Source organism: Eublepharis macularius, chromosome 6 (genome assembly GCF_028583425.1).
Source record: "Eublepharis macularius isolate TG4126 chromosome 6, MPM_Emac_v1.0, whole genome shotgun sequence".
Classification (NCBI taxonomy): Eukaryota; Metazoa; Chordata; class Lepidosauria; order Squamata; family Eublepharidae; genus Eublepharis; species Eublepharis macularius.
Window position 1 is genome coordinate 87,444,997 of NC_072795.1, and position 22,500 is coordinate 87,467,496.

Genomic DNA, 22,500 nt, shown 5'->3' on the forward strand with positions numbered 1-22,500 from the left:
ACGGACTGCGAAGATCTCCGCCTCACTGTATAGCCGCCACCCTGACCTTTTCTTTACCGGCCCGTCTGTTATTCATGGCAAAGGAGAGAAGTGCTTCTTGCATTGTTAAGAAATACACCATGTGTATTGGGTTTTTAAAACAATTATTATTATTTATGGGAATCCTACCTGGGTCGGTTTTGTTTGGGTTCTTTTCTAGGTTGGCGTAGACTGCGTGCTCTCTCCCCTCCCCCTTGTTTGGTCTTCATTCTTTCAAGACATAACTGACTTTCCGACCTTGAACAGGAAAAAACCTCACCCCTCCTAAATCTTAACTCCTGTCTAAATAACCGCACGGCTCATTTGCGTGTGCAGGTAGGCAATTCCAAGGGCGCTTTGAATACCGTTACATTTTTGAATGATCTCCCTCCTTTCCACGGTTATTTTTCGCCCTGAGTATTATATCTGTGGGAAATAAAATTTAAAATAAAGCATATTTCAGATCTGTACATATTTTTAAAGAAAATAAAGCATTTTAAACACCATTGGTAACTTTGACTTAGACTTTGCTTGTATATTTTCAGCCTTGACGTCTCTTTCCAGATGTATATTTGGGTATAGGTATGAGAAATAGGATTCAGCGGACCATTATCGCCTCCGGATGAAACCAGAAAGTTGGAAGGAGGAGCAAAGTTCCGCCTAAGCGACGGAGGGTCTCTTTCTCTGGGGCCACAGGGGATCCCGCGACGTCTCCAGCTGTGCCCCGTCCCTACAGGCACCGCAGCAAAATCAGTCGAATAGTAGGTGGGGCATTGGTAAAAACAAAACTGAAATATTGAGTAATTGGTATTACCTGTGCCCGAAACGTGCAGTCTCACCCCAGGTGTAGTTTACTTTTACTTCCATGTATGTTTAGGATTGGGGGGGAGGGGCGGGGAGGAGAGCAAGTACCTCTTTCAGATCTCGCCATTGTCGTATAAGAATTCTTGCAAATGATTAAACTGTGTTCTTTGCTTGGATTAAGGGCGGCTTCTTTTTAGTTTTACAGTTCTTTTCATCCGATATAATTCATTTTAAGCAGACCCTTAAATATTGATCTAAGTGGCACACGCTAGATCCTGTGGATTTCAACGGGATCCCCCCTCCCCCATTTATTTCACGGTCCTGATTAAAATCCCGGTTCTAAAAACATTTCCTGAACCTCTCAGCAGGTAGTGGGGTGTCAGAATGCGGATAAAACAGTGGATGTGCGAGCCGATCCTAGGCATGTTTGCCACCGTATTCAGTAATGTTTGCTGCTAAATAAGTGCGCAGATTACATCCTCAGTAGGAAGATGTGTCCTTGGAAATCAATAGCATTTGTAGCTAAAGACCTAGCTAGCTTAAACGGGTGCGATCAGTTTTGGATCGGTCTCTTTACAGCCAGGCTACGTGATTCGCATCCAGTTCATTGCTATTATCTACAGCACCGCATTTGCTTCCGTGTCCTCATCATAAAACCACAGCTGGGGCACGTTCTCCTCCTCCTCCGCCACCCCTCTCATTAAAATGAATGGAAAATATAATCTATTCAGCAAACCCGGGTAAAGCTTGCAAATGTCAAACGCATTCGGATCAAAGCAGCTCCTGTATATAGTTATTTGAAAAGAAGATGAACGTCCTTTATTAAGTGATCCGAGCTGACAAGTGTTTCCGGGAATGGGCTTCCTTCCTAGTTTGAGGTGTGTTCTGTTAAATGCCACGATCTCACGCAAAGTGCCTTCGCCGGCTCCTTTTTAAAATAGAAATGTGACATTATAACCGAGCCGTGATTGATCTGAACATTCATCCCGGGGCTGAAAAACACCTGCAGCATCGGAGATGCAGAAAGGAGGAAGCGAATCGTTTAAACAAAAAGTAAATACTTCATCAAGTGTTATTTAAATTGCTGGCGCCGTTATGTGGTTTATCACAGCCACCTGTTCCTTAGTTGCAGGATCTTAATAGAAGAGGCTATTTAAAATGCAATAAGTAACTACAATCCAGCTAAAATTACCTTTACGATGTTGTTTAAACGGAGAATGGGGATTACACCCCATATGGCCCTTGTAAATAACAAGCTCGGGATACATCTTTTTGCGCAAAAGAATATTAAAGTCATTATTCTGAAACCATTTGCTCAACAGGAAAACGGAGACGCTCCAGATTAACTGCATGAAGGAGCCCTACTGCAACAACAAATGCTCCTAGTGTTGTATTATAAGGACCGCCCTTCCGTTTATAAAATACATATAAACACAAACTAGGAAATATGTTATTTACACCTCGTTCACATTAGGAAAACTCCACTGAAATATGGAAGGTACTTTCGAGAAAGTTTTAATAGGGGGTTGGCAGCTGAGGATTGGTATTTGCCCAAGATTTTTTTAAAAAAGTAAGTTCTTTAGAGTATCACTGGATCCTAAACGCATTATGTGTATGTGTTATTCGTCTTTTTATTAGGGCCTGAGCTCAGCCTTATAGCTAATACCCCTTCCCTCCCGGGTTGATGTAAAAATTGAATTAGTCCTGTTTCGTTGTATCATTCTGTTTCTTCTTTATTCTTGTTAACTAGAATAAGTACAAACCAGATAACTGGGGTTGAAGTGGAATTTCAACCCACATTTATTGCATTTTAAATGCTTCCTCCCAAAATTTCACACCACACTGGTCACAGGTTGCAACCCTATGTAAATTTATCAGGGAACAAACCTGCACTTATCAACAACCCCAAGATTGCATTGGCGTGCACAGCGCATAGAATCACCTGTTCGCTGGTATTTGTTTTACCAAGGACAGAGGTTACAGATGCGCCCCCACCCATGTCCACCTTACAATACCATCTGTTTAAGTACGGCAAGGTACCTTATTCTGCGTTGCAGAGTAATTCCCCCACAATACCAAGAGCCCAGCAATCCTGCATACTGTCAGAATATTTTAGAGCTAGCCAACCACACCAGGAGGTATTTTTAAAGTCCTCTGTAGGCCACTTGTGATTGATAGCTGAGAGACAGACTGTTCATAAGAAAGCGTGCTCATGGGTTCACCATGGTAGAAGAAATCCTGGTGCTCGGAACTTCACAACAAAGCCGGCTTCAGAGGAACGACCTCTGTACTGATTTGGTTTCTTCTCTCTCCTTTGAGCCTGTTATGTTCTTCTATGGATGCATGTTTGTGGTTAAGCTGCTTCTACCGTAAACTTGAGTAGCCACAGCAGTCTGTGTGACACCCTGCTCTTCAAACTTTGGCCAACTTGCTATTGCTTTGATTACAGCGCAAAGCAGCCGGGCAGCTGTTACAAAATTTTACAGGACCATCTCCCCAGCCCTGCAGAGCATGCGCATTTTATTAATTTCAATCTGATACCATTTTGACTCTTCTGTCAGAAGAGAAATGTCCTTTTGTCAGACCATGCGATTATGCAAATGCACCCCAACCGAAGAAAGCAAAGGGGGAAATTGCCTCAAGGATTTTGAACAAGACAACACAGCAGTTTAGTAGTTCAACTCAAGCAGGCCAAATTTGCTATTTCCTACTTTGTATATGCCCCACTTGGCTTTAAATAGTAAGCGCTAAAATGACCAAGATTCTCATGGAAACTAAAAGATGAAGCGATTTGTTGTGGCATAGTATAATTCTAAGAACCCTTTTCCTATCACTTTGACTAGACCTGAATAGAGTTCTGAGTAGACCTTCTTGAGTTTGCTTATCTGGTGAACCTGTGCTGGCTTCATCAGACAGTAGAAACAGTCGTGGGAAAGGAGGAGGTAGGCAAGTAGTCTATCTCTTCCCTGTATGATAGATAACATCATACACACTACAAACTTCCAAGGAAAGGCCTTCCCTCCGAATTTTCTCCCAAGGAAGTTTCAGCCAGCAGGACACCTGTAGTTCTGTTGTCCAAATCAAAACCATATCCACACACACAAAGGTGTTTTTTTAATTATTGGACATAACTGTATACAAATTTCAGATGACCCCCTCTTTTTATGGCATACCAGGGGAAAAAAACTAGTCTTGCATTTGGGCCTCCAAACAGTGTCTCTCCCTCCCTTTTGAAAATTTCTCACATACAAGGCCTCAAAAGGACCATTTTATTTCAGGCTGAACAGAAGGGGGGGGGGGGACTCCTAAACAGGTCGTCTATGCTTGCCAGCTCCAGATTGGGAAATTCCTGGAGATTTTGGGGGTGGAGCCAGGAAAGGATGAGGTTTGGAGAGGGGAGGGACCTTAGCAAGGTATAATGCCATGGATTCCACCCTCCAAAGCAACCCTTTTCTCCTGGGAAACTGATCTCTATGGCCTGGAGATTAGTTGTACTGGGAGATTTCCAGCCACCCACCTGGAGGTTTGTCTACTCAGAAGTAAACACACATTATTCAGTAGGCCTTACTCCCAGGAAGGAGTTCTTAGGATTACAGCCATGATCTCCTTATGAAAGAACGGGACATGATATGTTGATAAAACCTTTCTAGAGGAAGCGGATCAGAAGTCAGAGCATTCAATTACGGTGTGTATGACTCCTCCCTTGTGCCAGTCCTAAGCACATTTTCTAGGAAGTAAGGCCCACTGGTCTTAATGGGGCCTACTATTAAGACGTGTTTAGGACTGAATTGGAAACATTCCTCCTGTTGAAATCAAGGGCAACTGACTCGGGCTCTCAGTATGTTCGCTCTGGTACTGACGTCAGCTTATCACGTACAAAACAATGGGGGGAGGCGCCTCACAGCCAGACGTCCTCTTCCAGATGGGAGAGTCTGTAAAACAACTCCTAACTAGCCGACGACATTTAAGTTGGATCCCGAAGGTGGGTACAAGAACTCTTCAGACTTTAGTCCAAAGGCACCTGTGAGCCCGTCTGCTCCTTGTCACACATTCCACCCAGGCTGTGTGAAAAGCAAGGCCTACAGAAACCGGCACCACAGAACAACAGCAGCATTTGGAACACGAGGAGAGGCGGCGAACGCTGCTCACGAGCGCAGAAACAGCAAACCTAAACCAAGGCCGCGAAAGAAGAACGGCTCCTCACTGCACGCCGGGCATTGTAGTTCATTTCCCGCAGGCAAGGCATGCTGGGGACTGTAGTTTTGTTGTTCGAATCCACCAATCGGCGGCAAGGCTTCGAAGTGGGGTTGTTGGGAGTTGGAGGGGGTGGTGCGCGCGCGCGGACGGAGGAAGACGGTTGGCGTGCGGGGCGTTATCAGCGTAGGAAGCAAGGTAATGGAGGGGGGAGCTCTTTTTCTCCTGGGGCCGCCTGGCAGCGAGCGAACGGGTCGCGGCACACTATGGAGGACCGTGGGTCGTCCTGGCGGGAGCAGGCCGCCCCTGAGCAGGGGGCTGAGGGGGGCGTGGTATGAGCCGCGGTGGCACCCTTGTGTTTGTCCTCCATTATTGGTCCTCTCGCTGTTTCGAGGATTCTCTTCTAGGCCACACCCGTTATCTCCTCATCCCTTCCCGCCTCCCCTGCTCCATACGCGGAGCCTGAAGCCTGCGCCTTTTTGCCCAGTTAGGGTGGGCAGCGGTTCCATGGAATGCGGGTGGAGTTACTCCCAACGAGTCGGGGTGGCTTGCTGAGACGTTCCCAGGCTTGCTTAATGCCTACCATGTGTGAGGAAGGCTCTGTTTATCGCAGCAGGCGAATATAGTTAAGAAATGAAAAATAGGAGCTATCAGAGGAGGAGGGTGAAGCAATCCGTTATCTCTGCTCACTGCTTTCCAGTGATATCTTTAAGTTTTAAAAAAATAAGGGCAGAGGTTGGGTGTATGAAATTACAATATAGAATAACCATACGTTTCCCCAATCTTAAAGCTGTTCTGTGAGAGATACTTGTATCTGCCTTGAGTCTTTTTTGGAGTAGAGTGGGCTACAAATGCTGTAACTAAATACATTTTCGTTCTTGGTGTGCTCAGTTGGAAACAATGAAAATGGTGTTAGTGAATAGTATTATATGGGGTTTTGACCCCATACAATACTGGGGGTTCTAGGGACAGCATGTGGTGTTATCTTAAGATCCAAAATAATTTGTATGTGAGCACTTTGAAATAGAGGCTGGCAGTGCTGCCTTTTTAGTGTTCCTGTTTCAACTGTTGCAGCATTCGTCTTATGACTGAGAACTTAATAGTAGTTCTCCAGATAATTTTGTAGTAGGGAGAAGGCTCCAATTTATGTAAGTACTGATTTACACTGATAGTGACACTGCACAGTTATCCATAATTTCAGCAGTTAACTGACTGCAAGTGAATAAACAGGCCTTATGTTTATCTTTTTTAGTAATGCTGCAGTAGTGTTTGGTCTCAATGTGCTGAGTAGTTAAAAACAGAATAGACCGTGTATTCTAAATTTTGTATCCTGAAAGCTTTGAATTTTAAGTTTCATATATGCTTGATGTCTCACTTTTATGGCATTTATTAGCAAACACATAACCAGAAGTCACAACCACTAAAACTGACAGCATATAAATATTGTAAGAGTATTAGTATAATCCAGGAAATTTACTGTTGTGATTTATATTGGAAATGTCAACTTAAGTGCTAGGGGAGTCTGCCCTGCGACTGCAATAATAGTTCCAACAACATTTTAAGAAAAGGTGCATTTTGTTTAGTACAGTATCTTCTTTAACAGAAATTAAACCAAATAATGTTTTGTTTATTTTTGATACATTCTGTAATGTAGAGGTAGCTTTAGTTTTCTGAAGGGTTTTTTTTTGCACTAATTGGCTAGCAGTCAATTTTTTGTGTATGGTTAGTTTGCAGCAAAGTCCACTGAGCAGTATATTTCAAGTGGGTAGCCATGTTGGTCTGCAATAGAACAGGAAGATTCTAGCCCAGTAGCACCTTAAAGACCAAGATTTTCAGGGTATAAGGTTTCCAGAGTTAAGCTCCCTTTGTTAGATTAAAGTAGGAATGAATATCTCTGAGCCAGAAGGTGGGAGGGGTGTTGTAAGGAAAGGTGTCAGGATGAAAAGGTACAGTGCAGCTTGATTAAGTGGGCGGGCTGCTGCAAAGAAGGACACCAGGAGGATGCAAAGGTAAAGTGCAGTTTGATTACTGCAGAAATTAGCATCTGCAGTGAGACAAGAATCCTATGTTTCTGTTCAGCCCCATGGTGGGAGAGGGGCTCCAGTGTTCTGAATTTGTGAATGAACTCAAGTTCAACAATTTCATGTTGTAATCTTTCCTTGAAGTTTCCCTTGAAGCACTTTTAGGTACCCTTTAGATACCTGAAGAAGGGAGCTTTGCCTCTCAGAAGCTTGTACCCTAAACATTTTGTTGGTCTTTAAGGTGCTGCTTGACTCAAATCTTGCCATTCCTACTTGTGTCTAACGAAGGGAGATTTTACACTTGAAAACTTATACCATGAAAATCTTGTTAGTCTTTAAGGTGCTACTGGACTTGAATCTTGAGTTCAGTATGGTTTACTCTCAAGCTAGTGTGTGCAGAATCTCAGCTAAGTTTTGATTAACTGGTAATAACTGAGGTGAAATTGTTACGATTTGTTCAGCCGTACAGTTGCTGCTCCTTCCTGCCATTATTAAGCTGAAAACTGGTTCATGCATGCATGCTCATTGCTTGGTAACATCAGATATCAAATAGTAACTTGAATGCATGACTGAATTTTACTGTAGGTCACACTTCTGTCCTGACGTGGATAGTCCAGGCAAGCCTGGACTATCTCATCAGATTTCGGAAGCTAAGCATGCCAACGTTGAATAGTAATTGGATGGGAGACCTCCAACAAAGACTAGAATTGCAGAGGCAGGCAATGGCAACCTATTCTGTTAGTCTCTTGCCTAGAAAATCCCACCAGGGATCACCATAACTCAGCTATGACTTGACAGCGCTATCCACCACCACCTGGTCACACATCCAGGTGTTAGTTGTGCAGTGCACACAAATTGCAAATAGTACTTTTCTGTTGTCACTTTTAGCCCAGTTAGTGGTTTGTATTCTAGGATCCTTATGTGGAAAGTGCTGATGGTTATGAATCTTTCCCTTATGTGCTGTTAGAAGAGGCAGAAAGGGTAATTTTGTCTCTGTCCCTTGCCCTGCTGCAGCCTCCCATTCTACTTGACTGTTAGTCCGATGTGAGTCCTGCAACCCCAGGAGTATATCTACCAGAAATTGGAAAGGTTAACATTGAAAAGATCTTTGACCCTTGTGTCTGTGGATTGTGGGATCCATCTGATTCACTCCACTCAGAGCCTACTGCCTAGTATTTTAATTTTATGCCAAATAACTGTGACACTGATGTTTCTCCTGGGGTTTCAGAGCCTGTGCAGAGGAACAGGCATGCAAGTAAGTATGCTGCAGGAAGGGATTTGAAACTACTCCTTCTGTGACTTCTGTAAGTGAAAAGAATAGAATATTTACCCCCTTCCTCCTCTTCAGCACGGAACTTCCCCCTATGTTGCTGTTTGTTTGCATCAGTCCTTGAGCTTGAGGAAAGTGGAAAACTTCTTGCACTTTCTGTACATGTGTGGGTATATATGAGCCATTGATGTAATTACATATTTAAAATATACCTATATAAACATTTTGACAAATATAATTTGAGGAAATATTTCCAAAATCTATGCTTAATTTTTGTATGATCTTCATTCAGATGACTGGGTCAAATGAATTTAAATTGAACCAGCCGCCAGAAGATGGAATCTCATCAGTTAAATTCAGTCCCAACACATCTCAGTTTCTGCTTGTTTCATCATGGGATACTACTGTTCGTTTGTATGATGTTCCAGCCAACACCATGAGACTCAAGTACCAACATACAGGAGCTGTACTTGACTGTGCTTTTTATGTAAGTGTTTTACTTCATCGCTGTGAGGCTTTGATTATTTGGCTGCTCAAAATACTCTTGTACATTTAGAATTATGTAGATGGAGAACAAGTTTTAAGTGACAATTAATACATTAGTTAAAGCTCTAGACTGGGATTCAAAATACCATGTTTGGTGTTCTTGTCTGTGTATTTTTATCCTTCCTTTCCTCCAAAGAGTGGTGTACATGATTTTCTTCTCCCTATTTTTATCTTCTCCAGAACCTTGTGAGATTCTGGAGTGAGCTCTAGACATCCTAGTCTAGAGCTGGAATCACCACACACAGACTGAGTCATTGGTTCTTGCACATGTAGAGATTTTTTCAGATCGTCCCCTCTTGGTTGCAGTTCTCTCCTCCAGCCCTCTGTTAGAAGCAAAGGATTGCCAGTGGAAGGAAAAAGGCTGCCTGGCCTCCTTTTGTTTGAACAGAAACATGTGTATACCGACCTCTTTGGATTTCAGATTCTGTTTTTATTTTGTTGTGATGGTTATGTTGTATTGTTACAAGGGGAACAGGAGAAAAACATTTTACATCCTGCTGTTTTATTGACTATTATGATGTTGAATTTGGCACTTATGAGTAGTATTGCTTTGTGGACGCATAGGCTAAGACTTTTAAAAATGTGCCTTTTAAAATATTTGTTTATTTGTTACAGTTGTAAAACCTAAGTGATCTCTCTCTTTCTGTTCCCCCCTCCAAGGATCCTACACATGCATGGAGCGGAGGATTAGATCGGCAACTAAAAATGCATGACTTGAACACTGATCAAGGTAAGCTAGTCCAGTAATGTTGTAGAGTATGCTAAAAGGAGGAAAACAGCAAATACTTTAGTTGCAGAACATTAGTTCAACAAAAATAGTCTCTGGAAAGTATTACACGATTGGATTTTTAAGGTATTAATATAGATGGTAGCTGTGGTGTCACAAAGCAAAAGATAAATGTTTTCTTTTTCCTGGAATTGCAGAAGTTCATATTTACTATGCCATATGATTTTATGTGAACACACTGTATAGCTCCATTTATTGCTATGCAGTGCCGCTTTGGGTTTTTATTTTGTGTGTTTAATGCTTTATCAGTCAATACAGATTTTTAGTCTGCTGAAAAAGGAGAGTTAGTGTTCCATACTGTTAGTTTTTTTCTTCCAGAATATATAAAAATAGATTGTTTATTAAAATACATTAGTTTTATTAAAATTACCTTTTCCTTCTGGAAAACTTTGTAAAAGCATTAACACTTTATAACATTGTTACATACAGTACTTTACCTACATCTCAACTTTTTCATTTGTTGTTCACCCATCCAGATATATCTAAAAGAGAACCTTCCATAATATCTCACAGCTTTTCAAATGATATATTGGAAGATGGGCATTACTCTGTCTTTAGGCCTCATATGGAGTGCCGCATTCATGCCTTTTGCTTATGCAGCCAAATGTTTGAGATATTATCTTAGCAGTCACCTCAAGGAACACCTATATTGCTCTTCAGAATTGTTTAAGCTTGAAAAATGGATGGAGCTTGAGAACTGTTTAAAGGGAAAATGTAGGGGTGCCTATCCCACATGAATCTCTTATAAAATGGATAAATGTTTATTTGATTGGAAGTATTAATTATTTGGTATGTGGAAAGTATGGTCAGATCTCTGGATATTTGGAAGCAGACTAGCTGAATGTCAGAAAAGCTGTTTAGGTGGTCCTGGTAGAATAAAATTAGGTGCTGTGACATTGTAAATGGATAAGAAGTTCCCATGCAGTGGTTTCTTGAAGTCTTGAAAGGTATTGGAAAATTGGGCTATTGCTATGGTACAGAAAGCTATTTAAAATAACTTCTAGAGGATTAAAAAAGTACTAATTTGTTTCTTTCCTGAGTTGTAGGGTTCAAGTAACAAAGTAAGGTATTATAGGATGAGTATTCAACATCACTTTAAAAGCTTCTAAAACGGTGTGATAATACGAGACACATAGATAAAATGGCTGATGATGTGGAATAAAGGTTTTATTGACAATGTTTTGTTGGAAGTGCCTAATTTACTCACAAGTGGCAAAGGCATGAACTAATGTGGTCATGCCACACTCACCAATTATTAGATCTTTCTAACATGCCATTCATGGTTCGGATTTTCAGAGAAACCCAGCAGAGTTAGGTGCACAAATCTCTTTTGTTTGCTTGAAAATCTCTGCATGGGTACTAACCACCCCTTAATCTTCTTTGAAATACTGAGTTGATATCTATTAGTCTACATTTAACACTTCAGAACCGTATATCTATTGCGAAGATTAGAGGATCAAGCGTCCTTTGAAAGATGTCTCAGCATGCACATACATTAGTGAATGGCAGATTAAACCCTGCTACTGCTGTATGAATATTGCTTAGTTCTTTTTATTAAATATGGTTGTCAGTAGCTCTACTATAGCTATGTATTCAGATTTGCATCACTCTTACAGAAAATCTTGTTGGCACCCATGATGCTCCTATCAGATGTGTGGAATATTGTCCAGAGGTGAATGTAATGGTAACAGGAAGTTGGGATCAAACTGTTAAGCTGTGGGATCCCAGAACACCCTGTAATGCAGGAACATTTTCTCAGCCTGAAAAGGTTTGTACTTAAGCAGTAATATTCCGTGGGTGGGTGGGTGGTTGACAAATGCATTTCAGTCAATTACAAGGACAATCCTATGCAAACTTACTAAGCTTACTGAAAATCTATTCATTTCCTCCATTACATTTTTATCCCACCCTTCTTCTAAGGAGCCCAATGCAGTATACATGTTCCCTTGTCCACTTTATTCTCTCCACCCTGTGATATGAGAGAGAAATAGGCCCAAAGTTATCCAATGGGCTTCATGGCTGAATGAAGACTTGAATCGAGGTACCTCTCTAGGCCTAGCCCAAGTATGCGGGCTTAATTTTATCATGAGAGTAAAGATACAGGGCAAAGAAACAAAGTGAAATTTTACTTGAGTATTAAATAAATATTAGTTGCCTTTAAATACCAGGGCATCGCAAAGTAAAACTAGTGCTTTGAAATTAGTTGAAACTTAGTGTTCTTAGAAAAGGTTTAATTTCACACCCAGTTGCTTTGTAGGCAAAAGTCTGCCCACACAGTTTTAGCCAAGGCTGTATCACAACAGGGCAGCTGTAGCATTATTCACATTTCAATGTGGTGTCAAATCACTGAATGTGAATGAAGTTAGGAGGCACATATTCTGGATTTTGTGTATGGAGAACATTATTAGTGTGTCCTTTTTGTCCAAAACTTCATTATTTTCAACAATTGAGGATAGGATGGTGTAATGTATTGGCTATGATATGGGAGGTCCTTGCTTCAGATCTTACCACTGCCATGAACTCACTTAGTAATTATAGGCTACTGTCCACCTCCCTCTGAGTAGGGGGATTGTGCTTACCTACCTCACAGGGCTGTTGTGCAGATTATAAGACACTGTGTAAAGTGCTTTCTATATGCTGTTTATTATTATGCTTGCTATTCAGAGTCTGTAAGTTAGATGTGTAGTTTGCAATATGAGTGATGGAAAAAAGTTGTAGCCGATGACAAAGCTGATTTGTGTACTTTGAATTGTATGTATGCAACACGTCACTAATCTGGTTTGATCAGATGCATGTTTTGACAAAGGCTGATGGAGCTTAAAGTCCCTTTGTTCAGTAGACAATAATTTTATTAGTATTCATTAAGTTTTAATCTGCAAGCTCTGTCAAGCTTTCATGGCCAGAAGGGTATAAATATTAAACTTTCTCTGTCTTATTACAAACTTTTATCACTTTGAACATTTTCCAGACATAGTGGTGAGCTATCATTCTGTGTTACATAACATCTAAATAGCCCAATATGTAGCCAGCTATGCCCGCTACACAACCTGAATCTACTTCTGACAACAGCTTTGATCAGAATAACATTGCATTGTTTTTACTCATGATTTATAGTTGTAAGTAGCGAACTGTGATGAATTGCTTGCAGAATGTCATATAATAGACAGTTGCACTGAATCAAGCATCTTATTGGCACTCCAACGTTCATTATGTCACTTTTTTTAATACTGTTTCTGATAAATGTGTATACCTAGCCTTTTCCCTGACATTGCCTTCATTTGATTTATGGCTATCAGGTGCAGAAAGAATACTTTACAAGTGTGACATCAGATTGTAAAATAGATTTAAAGTAGTTAACATTCATGATACAACATTTTAAAATCCTTTTTTAAGTATAGGGATTGTCTGTTATCACATTTTATATTGTGGCCAAATACCTTTTGTATAATTTTATTGTCTCTGGTGTTTGGACTATTGTCATTCTCTTACACTTGTTAAAATATGCTTTTTCTAAGGCCACAGCACAGTGAATTAACAGAATGTGCTTAAATTCCACTTAATCCCAGTAGATTTTGACTTCCTAGATTGTGTCTCAAGTGTTATAAATTTTTGAATTCTTTTGAAAGGACAAACATTAATGATTGTAACTTCATGTAATATGGGTTATTAACCAATTAAGATTTTATTTTAGTTTAAACTAATTTAGTGTTTTACTATAACTGAATTTTTTCACTGTGCAATCATACTTATCTTTATTTAGTCCTGCTTTATTCAGTGGTGCTTCCTCCCAGGTAAGCGTGTATAGATTTGCAATCTTAGTTCTATAAAACTGAGATGGTAAAATAAATGGCAGTCAGCCAGGGTAATGTAACTTTTCCAGTTGTAGATTTCCCTTGGTGTATAAAATTACATAAGTGTCAGGTGGGCTATAGTTTGCTGAGATATATGACATTTATATGTTAAGGTGGGGTTTTTTTGGGCAAAAGTGTTCTTGGTGCAGGCATAATGTCTTCAGTTTGCATAACTGTGGTTAGGAGGTGTGCCCATGGGTTTGTTCCCCTTTTGTGTTACTGCCCTCCCTTGCCACAGGTGAATTCCCCTCTTCACTTCCAAACCAAATGATACAGTATTTGCATACATTTGCAAATGTATTTTTGCATAGGTAACTTCAAGACTTAATCCTGGTTAGAAGTTGGTTTGCAAGCTGAAGTTTGAGTGAACCATGATTACTACGGAAGCTGGTAGAAGAATTGGTAGCTTCCCAGGTTGTTGGAGTTCAGTGCATGGAATTGGTCCATTAGGTTTGGGGACTGTGGAAGTTTGAAGAAAAAAGAATTATCGGTCTTGGAGGGCTGAGAAATGTTACCAGTATATGGAAACCACTGGTTAAAACACCAGCTAACAGCAAAGTTGAGGCTCTGTCATAGGTTGTCAGCCATGGGAAGATTTTAGTATGTAGCAGTTTTAATAGCTGTGTGACCCGTGGACTATCTGTTGCATTTTAGTATTAGGTCTCTTGAATCTGACAGTTTTTCATTGCACTTGTTAATGGAAAAGAAAATATTACCTTTAATCTTCCAAGAAAAAAAATTCTCCAAATTGGAAAGTGTGTCAATGTAATTTTTTTTTCAAAGGTCTATACGCTGTCTGTATCTGGTGATAGACTGATTGTGGGAACAGCTGGTCGGAGAGTTCTTGTATGGGACTTGCGGAACATGGGCTATGTTCAACAGAGAAGAGAATCAAGTCTTAAATATCAGACTCGTTGTATCAGAGCATTCCCTAACAAACAGGTATGTCAGATCTGCTTCAAAATGGTCTTCATTGTAACAACTCTAAACCTCTAAAATGTTTAATTTTACTATTTCAATAGTTTTTTCTAAAAAAATTCACCATTTCTCTACTTGTCTTTAGGTAAGGCTTGTGAGGCCAAAGTGGAAACTGCAATTACCTTAATACTGTATTTAAATCTAAAGCAAATATGTAGAGTTCTGAATTATGCAAGAGTTTTAGATTAGTAAGCATAAAAGCTTGCAAAATTAATGTTCTGGGAAATACCAATAGATAACAAAAAACTATTTTCTTGAGAATGTAGATAAAATCAGTCAGTTTAGGTGTAATTTCTTGGGATGGGAATGATTCTTTCCTAAACACATCAAAATTTCAAAGAAAATTAACATAAGAACAAGAGACTCTTTGTTTCTTATTGTTCCCTCTTCTGAGGTAATGTGATATATGTCCATCATTTTCTGCTATTTTTGGAAGGGAGGGCAATTTGAAGAAAAAGCTTAAAACAAATTATTCTCATTGTGAAGTAGTATGATATATTGTGGAAGGCGTAGAGTTATTTTTTGAAGAGAAGGCATTAAGTTAACATGAATTTCATCACTGAAGTAATTTTCATATACAGAAGTGGTCTCCATTGAGGATTCTTCCTAGGCCATTGTCACTTTTGAAAAGGTACAAGTGTGCCCTCTATTTTTGCAGATCAGATACCATGTCAGAACTAGAAAACAACTGTGGTTTTTCTCAGACTTTGCGAAGAATCCGCAGTTGTCTTTTGGCATCTTCTTTCTGAGATGCATTTAATTTTCATGAACCTTCAGTTCCAAGTGCACTTGTCTGTCTCAGTAGTGATGTATTTGTAGAACTGTAGTGCATTTGTTTTATTTTTATTATGCCATTGCAGATGTACAGATCTTCCCAAATGGCTAACATTAAAACAGTATATTATAAGAAACATAACAAATTTACAATCTTAATAATACAGTAGCTTATCAAAAACAAACTGCAGAAAAGTACAGAAGATTGCTATTGAAAAATACCATGTCATCTGAAGAATAATTAAGAAAGGGGCCATTAAACTTACAGGGCCAGATAGTTCCAAAGACTGTTTTCAGGAATCAAAAGCAATTACATAACAGAAAAAGTATTATCAGTGATGGCAATACATGAGGATTCCGTTTGTGTTCTGTAGGGTTATGTGTTAAGCTCTATAGAAGGTCGTGTTGCAGTAGAGTATTTGGATCCAAGTTTGGAGGTGCAGAAGAAGAAATATGCTTTCAAATGTCACAGACTGAAGGAGAATAACATTGAGCAGATTTACCCAGTAAATGCCATCTCATTCCACAATGTCCACAATACATTTGCTACAGGTAACATAGATACTTGTCTAATCTCATTGATACTATTTAGTGATCACATCTAATTCTTCATCTGCAATAGCTCAGCTTTCATGTGAAATGCTTCAATTATTTCGTGATTCTTTAACATGTTCTTAAGGTATCTTTCTTTTAACTCCTTAGTTGAAGTGAAAAAATAGTTTTTATTTGGAATGGATGCAGCCAGATTAAACGCTTGTGATTCTGAAGATTTCTGAATCCAACATGTTTCTGCACTATTTCAGAGAATACAGTTGCTATATTTCCATCCTGTACCCTATGTTTTATTTTTCTGTTCTCCTGTTGTACTTTCTCTATAAACTTAGTTGCATTAATGTGTACAAAATAGCTCCTAATATTGTAGTTTTTTGCAAATCTCTTTGTAGGTGGTTCTGATGGCTTTGTAAATATTTGGGATCCATTCAATAAAAAAAGACTCTGCCAGTTCCACCGTTATCCTACCAGCATAGCATCGCTAGCCTTCAGTAATGATGGAACGACTCTTGCAATAGCATCATCATATATGTATGAAATGGATGACATTGAACATCCTGAAGATGGTATCTACATTCGCCAAGTGACAGATGCCGAAACAAAACCCAAGTGAGTATGCTTCACCTGTATTTGAGCTTTTTCTAGCATTTTTCAGGATTTATTAATTTTCCTAAATTCATGAATAGCATTATTGATTCCTGGCAGATAGTGCAGCTTGACAGTAGGGCTAGAGTTGATTTTATCTTGTTCTTTCCAAGCTTTCAATATCCGTAAGTTGATAGACGTCTGATGGAATAAAATTGTCTACTTGTTTTGTAGGAGAAAATGTCAAACTCTCATTCTTGAATAGAAACTATTGTATGGCATCATGGCGGTATTACAAACTCTGCTTTAAAATTAAGTTGAAGAATTCAGGATAATTCACATGGGCAAGTCTAATTATATTAGATCTTTAAGATTTCAAATTGTTGGCAGTCGTCTTGTGTACATATCTAGGGTCTCATCTGCATGCAGGGTTTAGCTGGTTATAGCAGTTGTGCAAATCTCAAGAAAAGAATTTAAAGTCATTAATGTGCAAAATCATGGCACCGCTAGTTGCATAGAAAAAAAAGCTAGTTTATGAATCTTAGGCCTAATGAATTTAGCCTAAAGTTAAATAGATGAGTGCTTTTGTCTCTAAAACCACACTGAAAGTTATGTCCTATTCAATTTTGTGACTTGTGGAAGGGCTGCAGGGAAATACATGGCTGTAATGTTTGGAAGCTCCATGAATATTGGTTATTCCCACTGTCTCACTGCTGTGTTGTCAAATGTCAGACTGCTATTAGCATTAAAAAAGAAAATGAACAGATAAGGAAACAAAGCATACCAAATAACATTTATGCCATCGCAAGCGCACGCGCACACACACACACAGAGTTTTTAGTAAATATAGTAAGTGTATGAAGTTTTCTAAGTGTATAAGAGGTAGACACACATACATGTGCTGCTTTAAGTTAAGACTTCCTAAGCAGACTTTCTTCTACACTTTGTCTTTTTAAGTGCATGGTGTGTGATCTCTGAATTAAGTGGGAAGCTTTTCTGGGTAGGTGAACTGGATTGGAACTACCGCTCACTATAGGGAACTGCCAATTCAGGATGACTATTTGTATTTTTACACTCCTTTCTGATTCTTATTGAGACCTGCTATTATATTATAAATCATTTAACAAGGGATTTTTCCTCCAGTTTTTTTAACAGGAAAAATAGGGAAATTTGGGGGCACACTGGGAAAAAAACCTACTGTGAAATATTTTGTCTTTCTGGATGAGTGAAATGCTAGAGGAAAGTTTTTTCACACTCACATAGCATGAAAAAGTCTGAAAAAATTTGGAAAGATTGACACTTTGGGAATTACTATAAGGAAAGCACTCCTGTGAAATATTTTCTTTCTGAGTCAGAAAAACCTGGTCTTACAGAGCATTTCACTTATTCCAAATGTTCAGCATGAAAAAATTGTAGGGCTTTCAATTTTTTAATTTGGAGAACAGCTGAAAACGTTTTGCTCACACTGTTATTTACTTAAATGTAATGATAACACATTATTAGAGTTCAGTATTATCAATGTTAGGTTAGATTAATATCACATACTGGCAGGTTTACCTACTATGACTCTGTCCAAATAATTTTCTTTTGTTTACTATGGAATTTTTCTACCTGAACTTTTATTTTATCCTTCTCTCAGATGACAAAAATTAAATAAACATTTGCTGTAGGAGTACAGGGTGCAACAGTTTACGACTGTTTCTCAAGTATTGGGTATACTTAAATTTTTTTTTACAGAAGATGAAGATATTTATATTTTAAATTCCATAAATTTGTTAAATAGTTCAGTCTATGTGCTAAGTTATACATGATGCATTTTTATGGTGCTAAATCCGTAAAATATGTATATATTTGATTGGAAAGTAAGTATTGCATATATTTCAATTTCCCCCCAAATTTCTGGCTTCAAAACTTTCCAACATTTTTCATCTCTAGTTAGAGCTGAAGTTTGCTCAACACATTATGTTGCTAATATTCAGGGCCTGGGTTTAGGGGAGATGTGGCTGTTTTTCATTTAAAATGTATTTGTATTTCTAAAAACTTACAGCAGTTTACATTAAAAAAAATAAAATATAAATGATGTGTATTACTTAAAAAATACCAGAATAAATCGCAAACGCTACATCTTTTGAGTTTATTTTCCTTGACATCTTCTTAAGCATTCATTTTCTATCCCAGTGCTGCAGTGTGAACAGGTGTCTGTTTATTGATGGCTATGCTCTTATGGTGCCCATGTTAAAACCCACCGTAAACGTTTAAAACTATTGAGACAATAGTAGACACAGCCACTTCAGTATTTATACCCCTACTCCATCTTGTCTTCAAATCTGCCTGACTTGCTTTTCTGGCATAGTTAGAGTGAAGGAAGAGATGGAATAGGACATGTATGCTGAGAAGCTTTCCCAACTCCCCTATGCCTGGGGTTATTAATGCAGTAGTTGATCTTCCACTAGCAAGAGAGTTTCCCTCTTTTATGCTTTTATCTTGACTCTCTTGCACACCAGAAGTGATGGACAGGGGGTTGGTTGTGGGAGTGAAGTTTTTAAACTTTTGGCTCCCCTTTCTGCCTTCCTCTCCATCGGTCCTCTATTTGGTCAGTGTAATCCAGCAGGTTTCAGCACCATTTGTAAGATCTTATAAGCAGTCAGGTCATATACAAAATCATCAATAAAATAAATCTTTAATAATTAAGCATAAATCATAGAAAACACTGGTAATTGGAAACAATCTGTAGGCACAGCTTCAGGCAGAATACTGAAAGGTATGAAAATATATCTTCCTAGCTAATTTTGTACTTACAAAAAGCCTTAATATTTCCCCCTTGGGAACGGGTCCAAGACCAAATGCCTTGGCACAGCCTGACAGGGACTGTCCATGAGATCAGTGTCTTGGCATACAACTCCAGTTTGGGTTTACAGTTCTATAGATTTTCTTGCAGTTTGGGAGTTCCTTTTTTTAACCTAATCAGAATGTAGGGGTGTAGGCTGAAAGTTTCCTTCCAGGCCTGCTCTTGACCAATCACTATAAAGACTGGATAATGGAAATTAAGGCAGCAAGGGACAGGAAAGAGCCAGAAATGATCAATCATGGCCCCTTGACAGCTTGGCTAAATGGCAGTTGAAGTTGGGATTCAGTTTCCTTTGGTTAGCTCATAGATCACCACAGTTTTAGGATTTAGTTGCCCCCATCCCAGTAGATAAGCCAGTGTTATTTTTAGGGCATGCTTATTGTTTCATTAGAGACAAGATGCTGTGGGTACATCCTTCTGCCTTGACATTTTTTGAGGTCTAAAAGTTATCTCTGGAGTGTGTCTTGGCAGCTGTACCTACACTTTTGACTTTTGTGTCAGAGAAAATCTGTTATAAGAAGTCATAGTATTGCATTATTCCTAGAAATAATGTTTAAATGTTTACTTTGTTTAAGACTAAATACACTTTTCAGATTTTTAGTTATAGGTGCCTCTAGCTATTCTTGCTGAGCCTTAGATATAACGTGGGAGGGGCAGGGGGGGAGGAAACAGTATAGTAAAAATTCATATTTTAATATTTTTGTAATACTTGAATTTACTTCCCACATTGTACTTTTCATTAATGGGAATAGCCCTGCAATTGATTCTCATTAATAAGAAAGATAACGTGAGAAGCAGCCCTCAGTGGACTGTAGACTCAGCCATTTGACTTCGTTTTCAGCTGTTTCTATCCTTGTGTTATGTTTGCTAATTATAGGGATGTTTCAGTCTGCTTTCTGAGGAGGTTAATCTACAATTAAACAATATTTCCTCTTGGCTGTCCATTATTTTCTGAAACAGATGGTTCATCATTTCCTGGGCTATTAAACACAGCAAGGTTAAGGTTAGACTCTTGGGAATCAGTTAATTTTGAATCTTATTACAGGATGTAGAAGCAAAACTAATAAGAATAGTACTTAATATCATTTTGTGGCTGCAAACAATTATTTATTAGCAAACAATTGATCCCAGAAGGGCAAATTGTTCGAGCTGGTAATGAACTGAGACAAGGCAGAGCATATCTGTATATTCGCAAAATAATTGTAATGTAATTGCAATGCATTTAGACAGGCATCTTTTTGGACTTGTTTCTGACTTTAAATGGATTTCTGAATGTTAGGATGTCTTTTGACCCAAGTTGCTTGTGCCGCTCTTTAACTGCCTGCTCTTAACCGTTTATTAGTCGATGTTTGGTAAATTGTGACTGCCTATGGCTATAGACAGTAAACTCTTTGGACTAACTGCATGCTCAAGAACTCTTATAGTGATCTATGTTAGTGATTCTTTTTAAAAAAAACTTACAGTTGGTAAAGGACTGAGGAGAGGTGTTTTCATATTTGTAGGTGTGATATTGTTATAATTATGATTTAACTGTAAATGAATCTGGAAAGTCAAGTCTGTGGCATAAATCTTACTGTTTCAGTTAAAAAAAAAGTCTGTTTTTGGTTTTGAGTGCTATCTAAAATATTATTTTATATTGCAGGTCTACTTGACTTCTGACCAAGAAAACTTCCATGATTTTTCTCTCTACTTTGGGCAAGACTAGCCTGAAGTAAATCCTTTGATCAAGTAAAGATCTATTTCCAATAATGCTTTCACTGAAGAGTGTTCATGTAATCATTTATAGCATTCTGTTCTGATAGCTTGTACTGAGATTGGCATTTCTTCTGCTTGACCAGTAAATTTTCTGTAAGCCAGTTCTTTGCAATGTTATGTTTTGTGTTTGAACTTTTATACAGATTTAATAGCCATTTAACTGTTGGTTGAATAAATCTTTAAAAAAATATGTCCAGCAGCTGCATGTTGTGAATTTTCACCCTTGGTCTTGGTTGTTCTGATCATGCCTCACAGGTGAACCATATGCTCACTTCTGACATGAAGGAAGAATCCTCTTAGTAACGTCAGGGTTAACTTTTGAATTAGGCACGCATGCTATGAAAAGTTTACATAAACACTTACGTGCTTGTTTTCCCTTGGAAATTAGATTAATAATTATAATAATAATAATATTCGATTTATATACTGCCCTTCAGGACAACTTAATGGCCACTCAGAGCGGTTTACAAAGTATGTTATTATTATCCCCACAACAAACACCCTATGAGGCGGGTGGGGCTGCGAGAGCTCCTAGAACCTGTGACTGACCCAAGGTCACCCAGCTGACTTCAAGTGGAAGAGTGGGGAATCAAACCCAGTTCTCCAGATTAGAGTCCTGCACTCTTAACCACTACACCAAACTGGCAAAGGCTTTAAAACAGCAAGATGGTATGGTACATTGATTTAAAAAAAAACAAAAAACAATTATTCATCAATGCAAAACAAACAAAAAACATACAATACTGGCAACAAAAACCTTATTGACAAATCTATACATATGCTTCTGTGAAAGGTTTTCAAGTAAGTCCATATACAATTGCCATCTGTATACGATATGTTCAAATGTTGGTAAGTTTATAAGGTCCTCAATCTAGTGAATTACAAAAAGTGAGTTTTTGTCTTTCAGCAAATAAAAGGACATGAAGGGTCCATATAATGATTTTAAGTGTGTGTGTCTTTAAATGCTTGGCACGGAATTATGACTTTGGATTGTTTTTTTGACTGCGTACTCATCTTATGATTTCAACTTGGTGAATTTGGCCATCCTACTTGAGCTGGTCTAGTCAGGAGAACTGAGGGAGAGTGGGAATGGTTAATCTACGTGACCTAGGTAAAGCAGCCCCTAATGGAGCTCTAAAGAAGCTAGAAAGTTTTTCCATTGGTCGGCCTGCGCATGTGTAATCCCAATGTGTGCCTGCACAGAAGTACTTGATGAACACTTAATTACAGGTATGTGCAACCTGTTATGTTTCACTAGGCGTATGGTTGAGGTCGGGGTCTGGGCATGCTCCCTTGCTGGTCTCTAGCTATTGAGGGGGACTGAATCCCCCTTCCCCTGGTTTCCACTGATATACTTCATATTGGCTACCAGTTTGTACTCCTGGAATATTTTGGCTGGATTAAGCAATATGGGCTGCCACCTGAGTTTTATGTCTACTAAATTTTATGGCTTTTAATGTGATTTTATTGTGGTTTTATTATATGATGTTATCCACTCTGCTTGTGGGGAGAGCAGA

At 38.8% G+C, this 22,500-nt stretch overlaps 1 protein-coding gene across 2 annotated transcripts; it reads left to right on the forward strand.

The window, feature by feature from the left end:
• The first annotated feature begins 5,152 nt into the window (after positions 1-5,152).
• BUB3 (BUB3 mitotic checkpoint protein) lies at positions 5,153-21,924 on the forward strand. 2 transcript variants are annotated; one of them, XM_054984203.1, is made up of 8 exons: positions 5,153-5,214; positions 8,600-8,794; positions 9,514-9,583; positions 11,257-11,408; positions 14,275-14,433; positions 15,618-15,795; positions 16,188-16,404; positions 20,871-21,924. In XM_054984203.1, the coding sequence occupies exons 2-8, from the start codon at positions 8,600-8,602 to the stop codon at positions 20,878-20,880; spliced, it is 981 nt and encodes a 326-aa protein (XP_054840178.1). In that variant the 5' UTR covers positions 5,153-5,214; the 3' UTR covers positions 20,881-21,924. The 2 variants fall into 2 exon arrangements, with proteins under 2 accessions (XP_054840178.1, XP_054840179.1); XM_054984204.1 differs by lacking the exon at positions 20,871-21,924 and having other exon boundaries at positions 16,188-16,408.
• The last annotated feature ends 576 nt before the right edge of the window (positions 21,925-22,500 follow it).

Coding starts and splice junctions, on each gene's coding strand:
- BUB3 (XM_054984203.1), top strand. CDS start 8,600: ATGACTGGGTCAAATGAATTTAAATTGAACCAGCCGCCAGAAGATGGA. Junction 8,795..9,513: donor TACTTGACTGTGCTTTTTAT/GTAAGTGTTTTA, acceptor CCCCCCTCCAAG/GATCCTACACATGCATGGAG. Junction 14,434..15,617: donor GAGCATTCCCTAACAAACAG/GTATGTCAGATC, acceptor TGTGTTCTGTAG/GGTTATGTGTTAAGCTCTAT.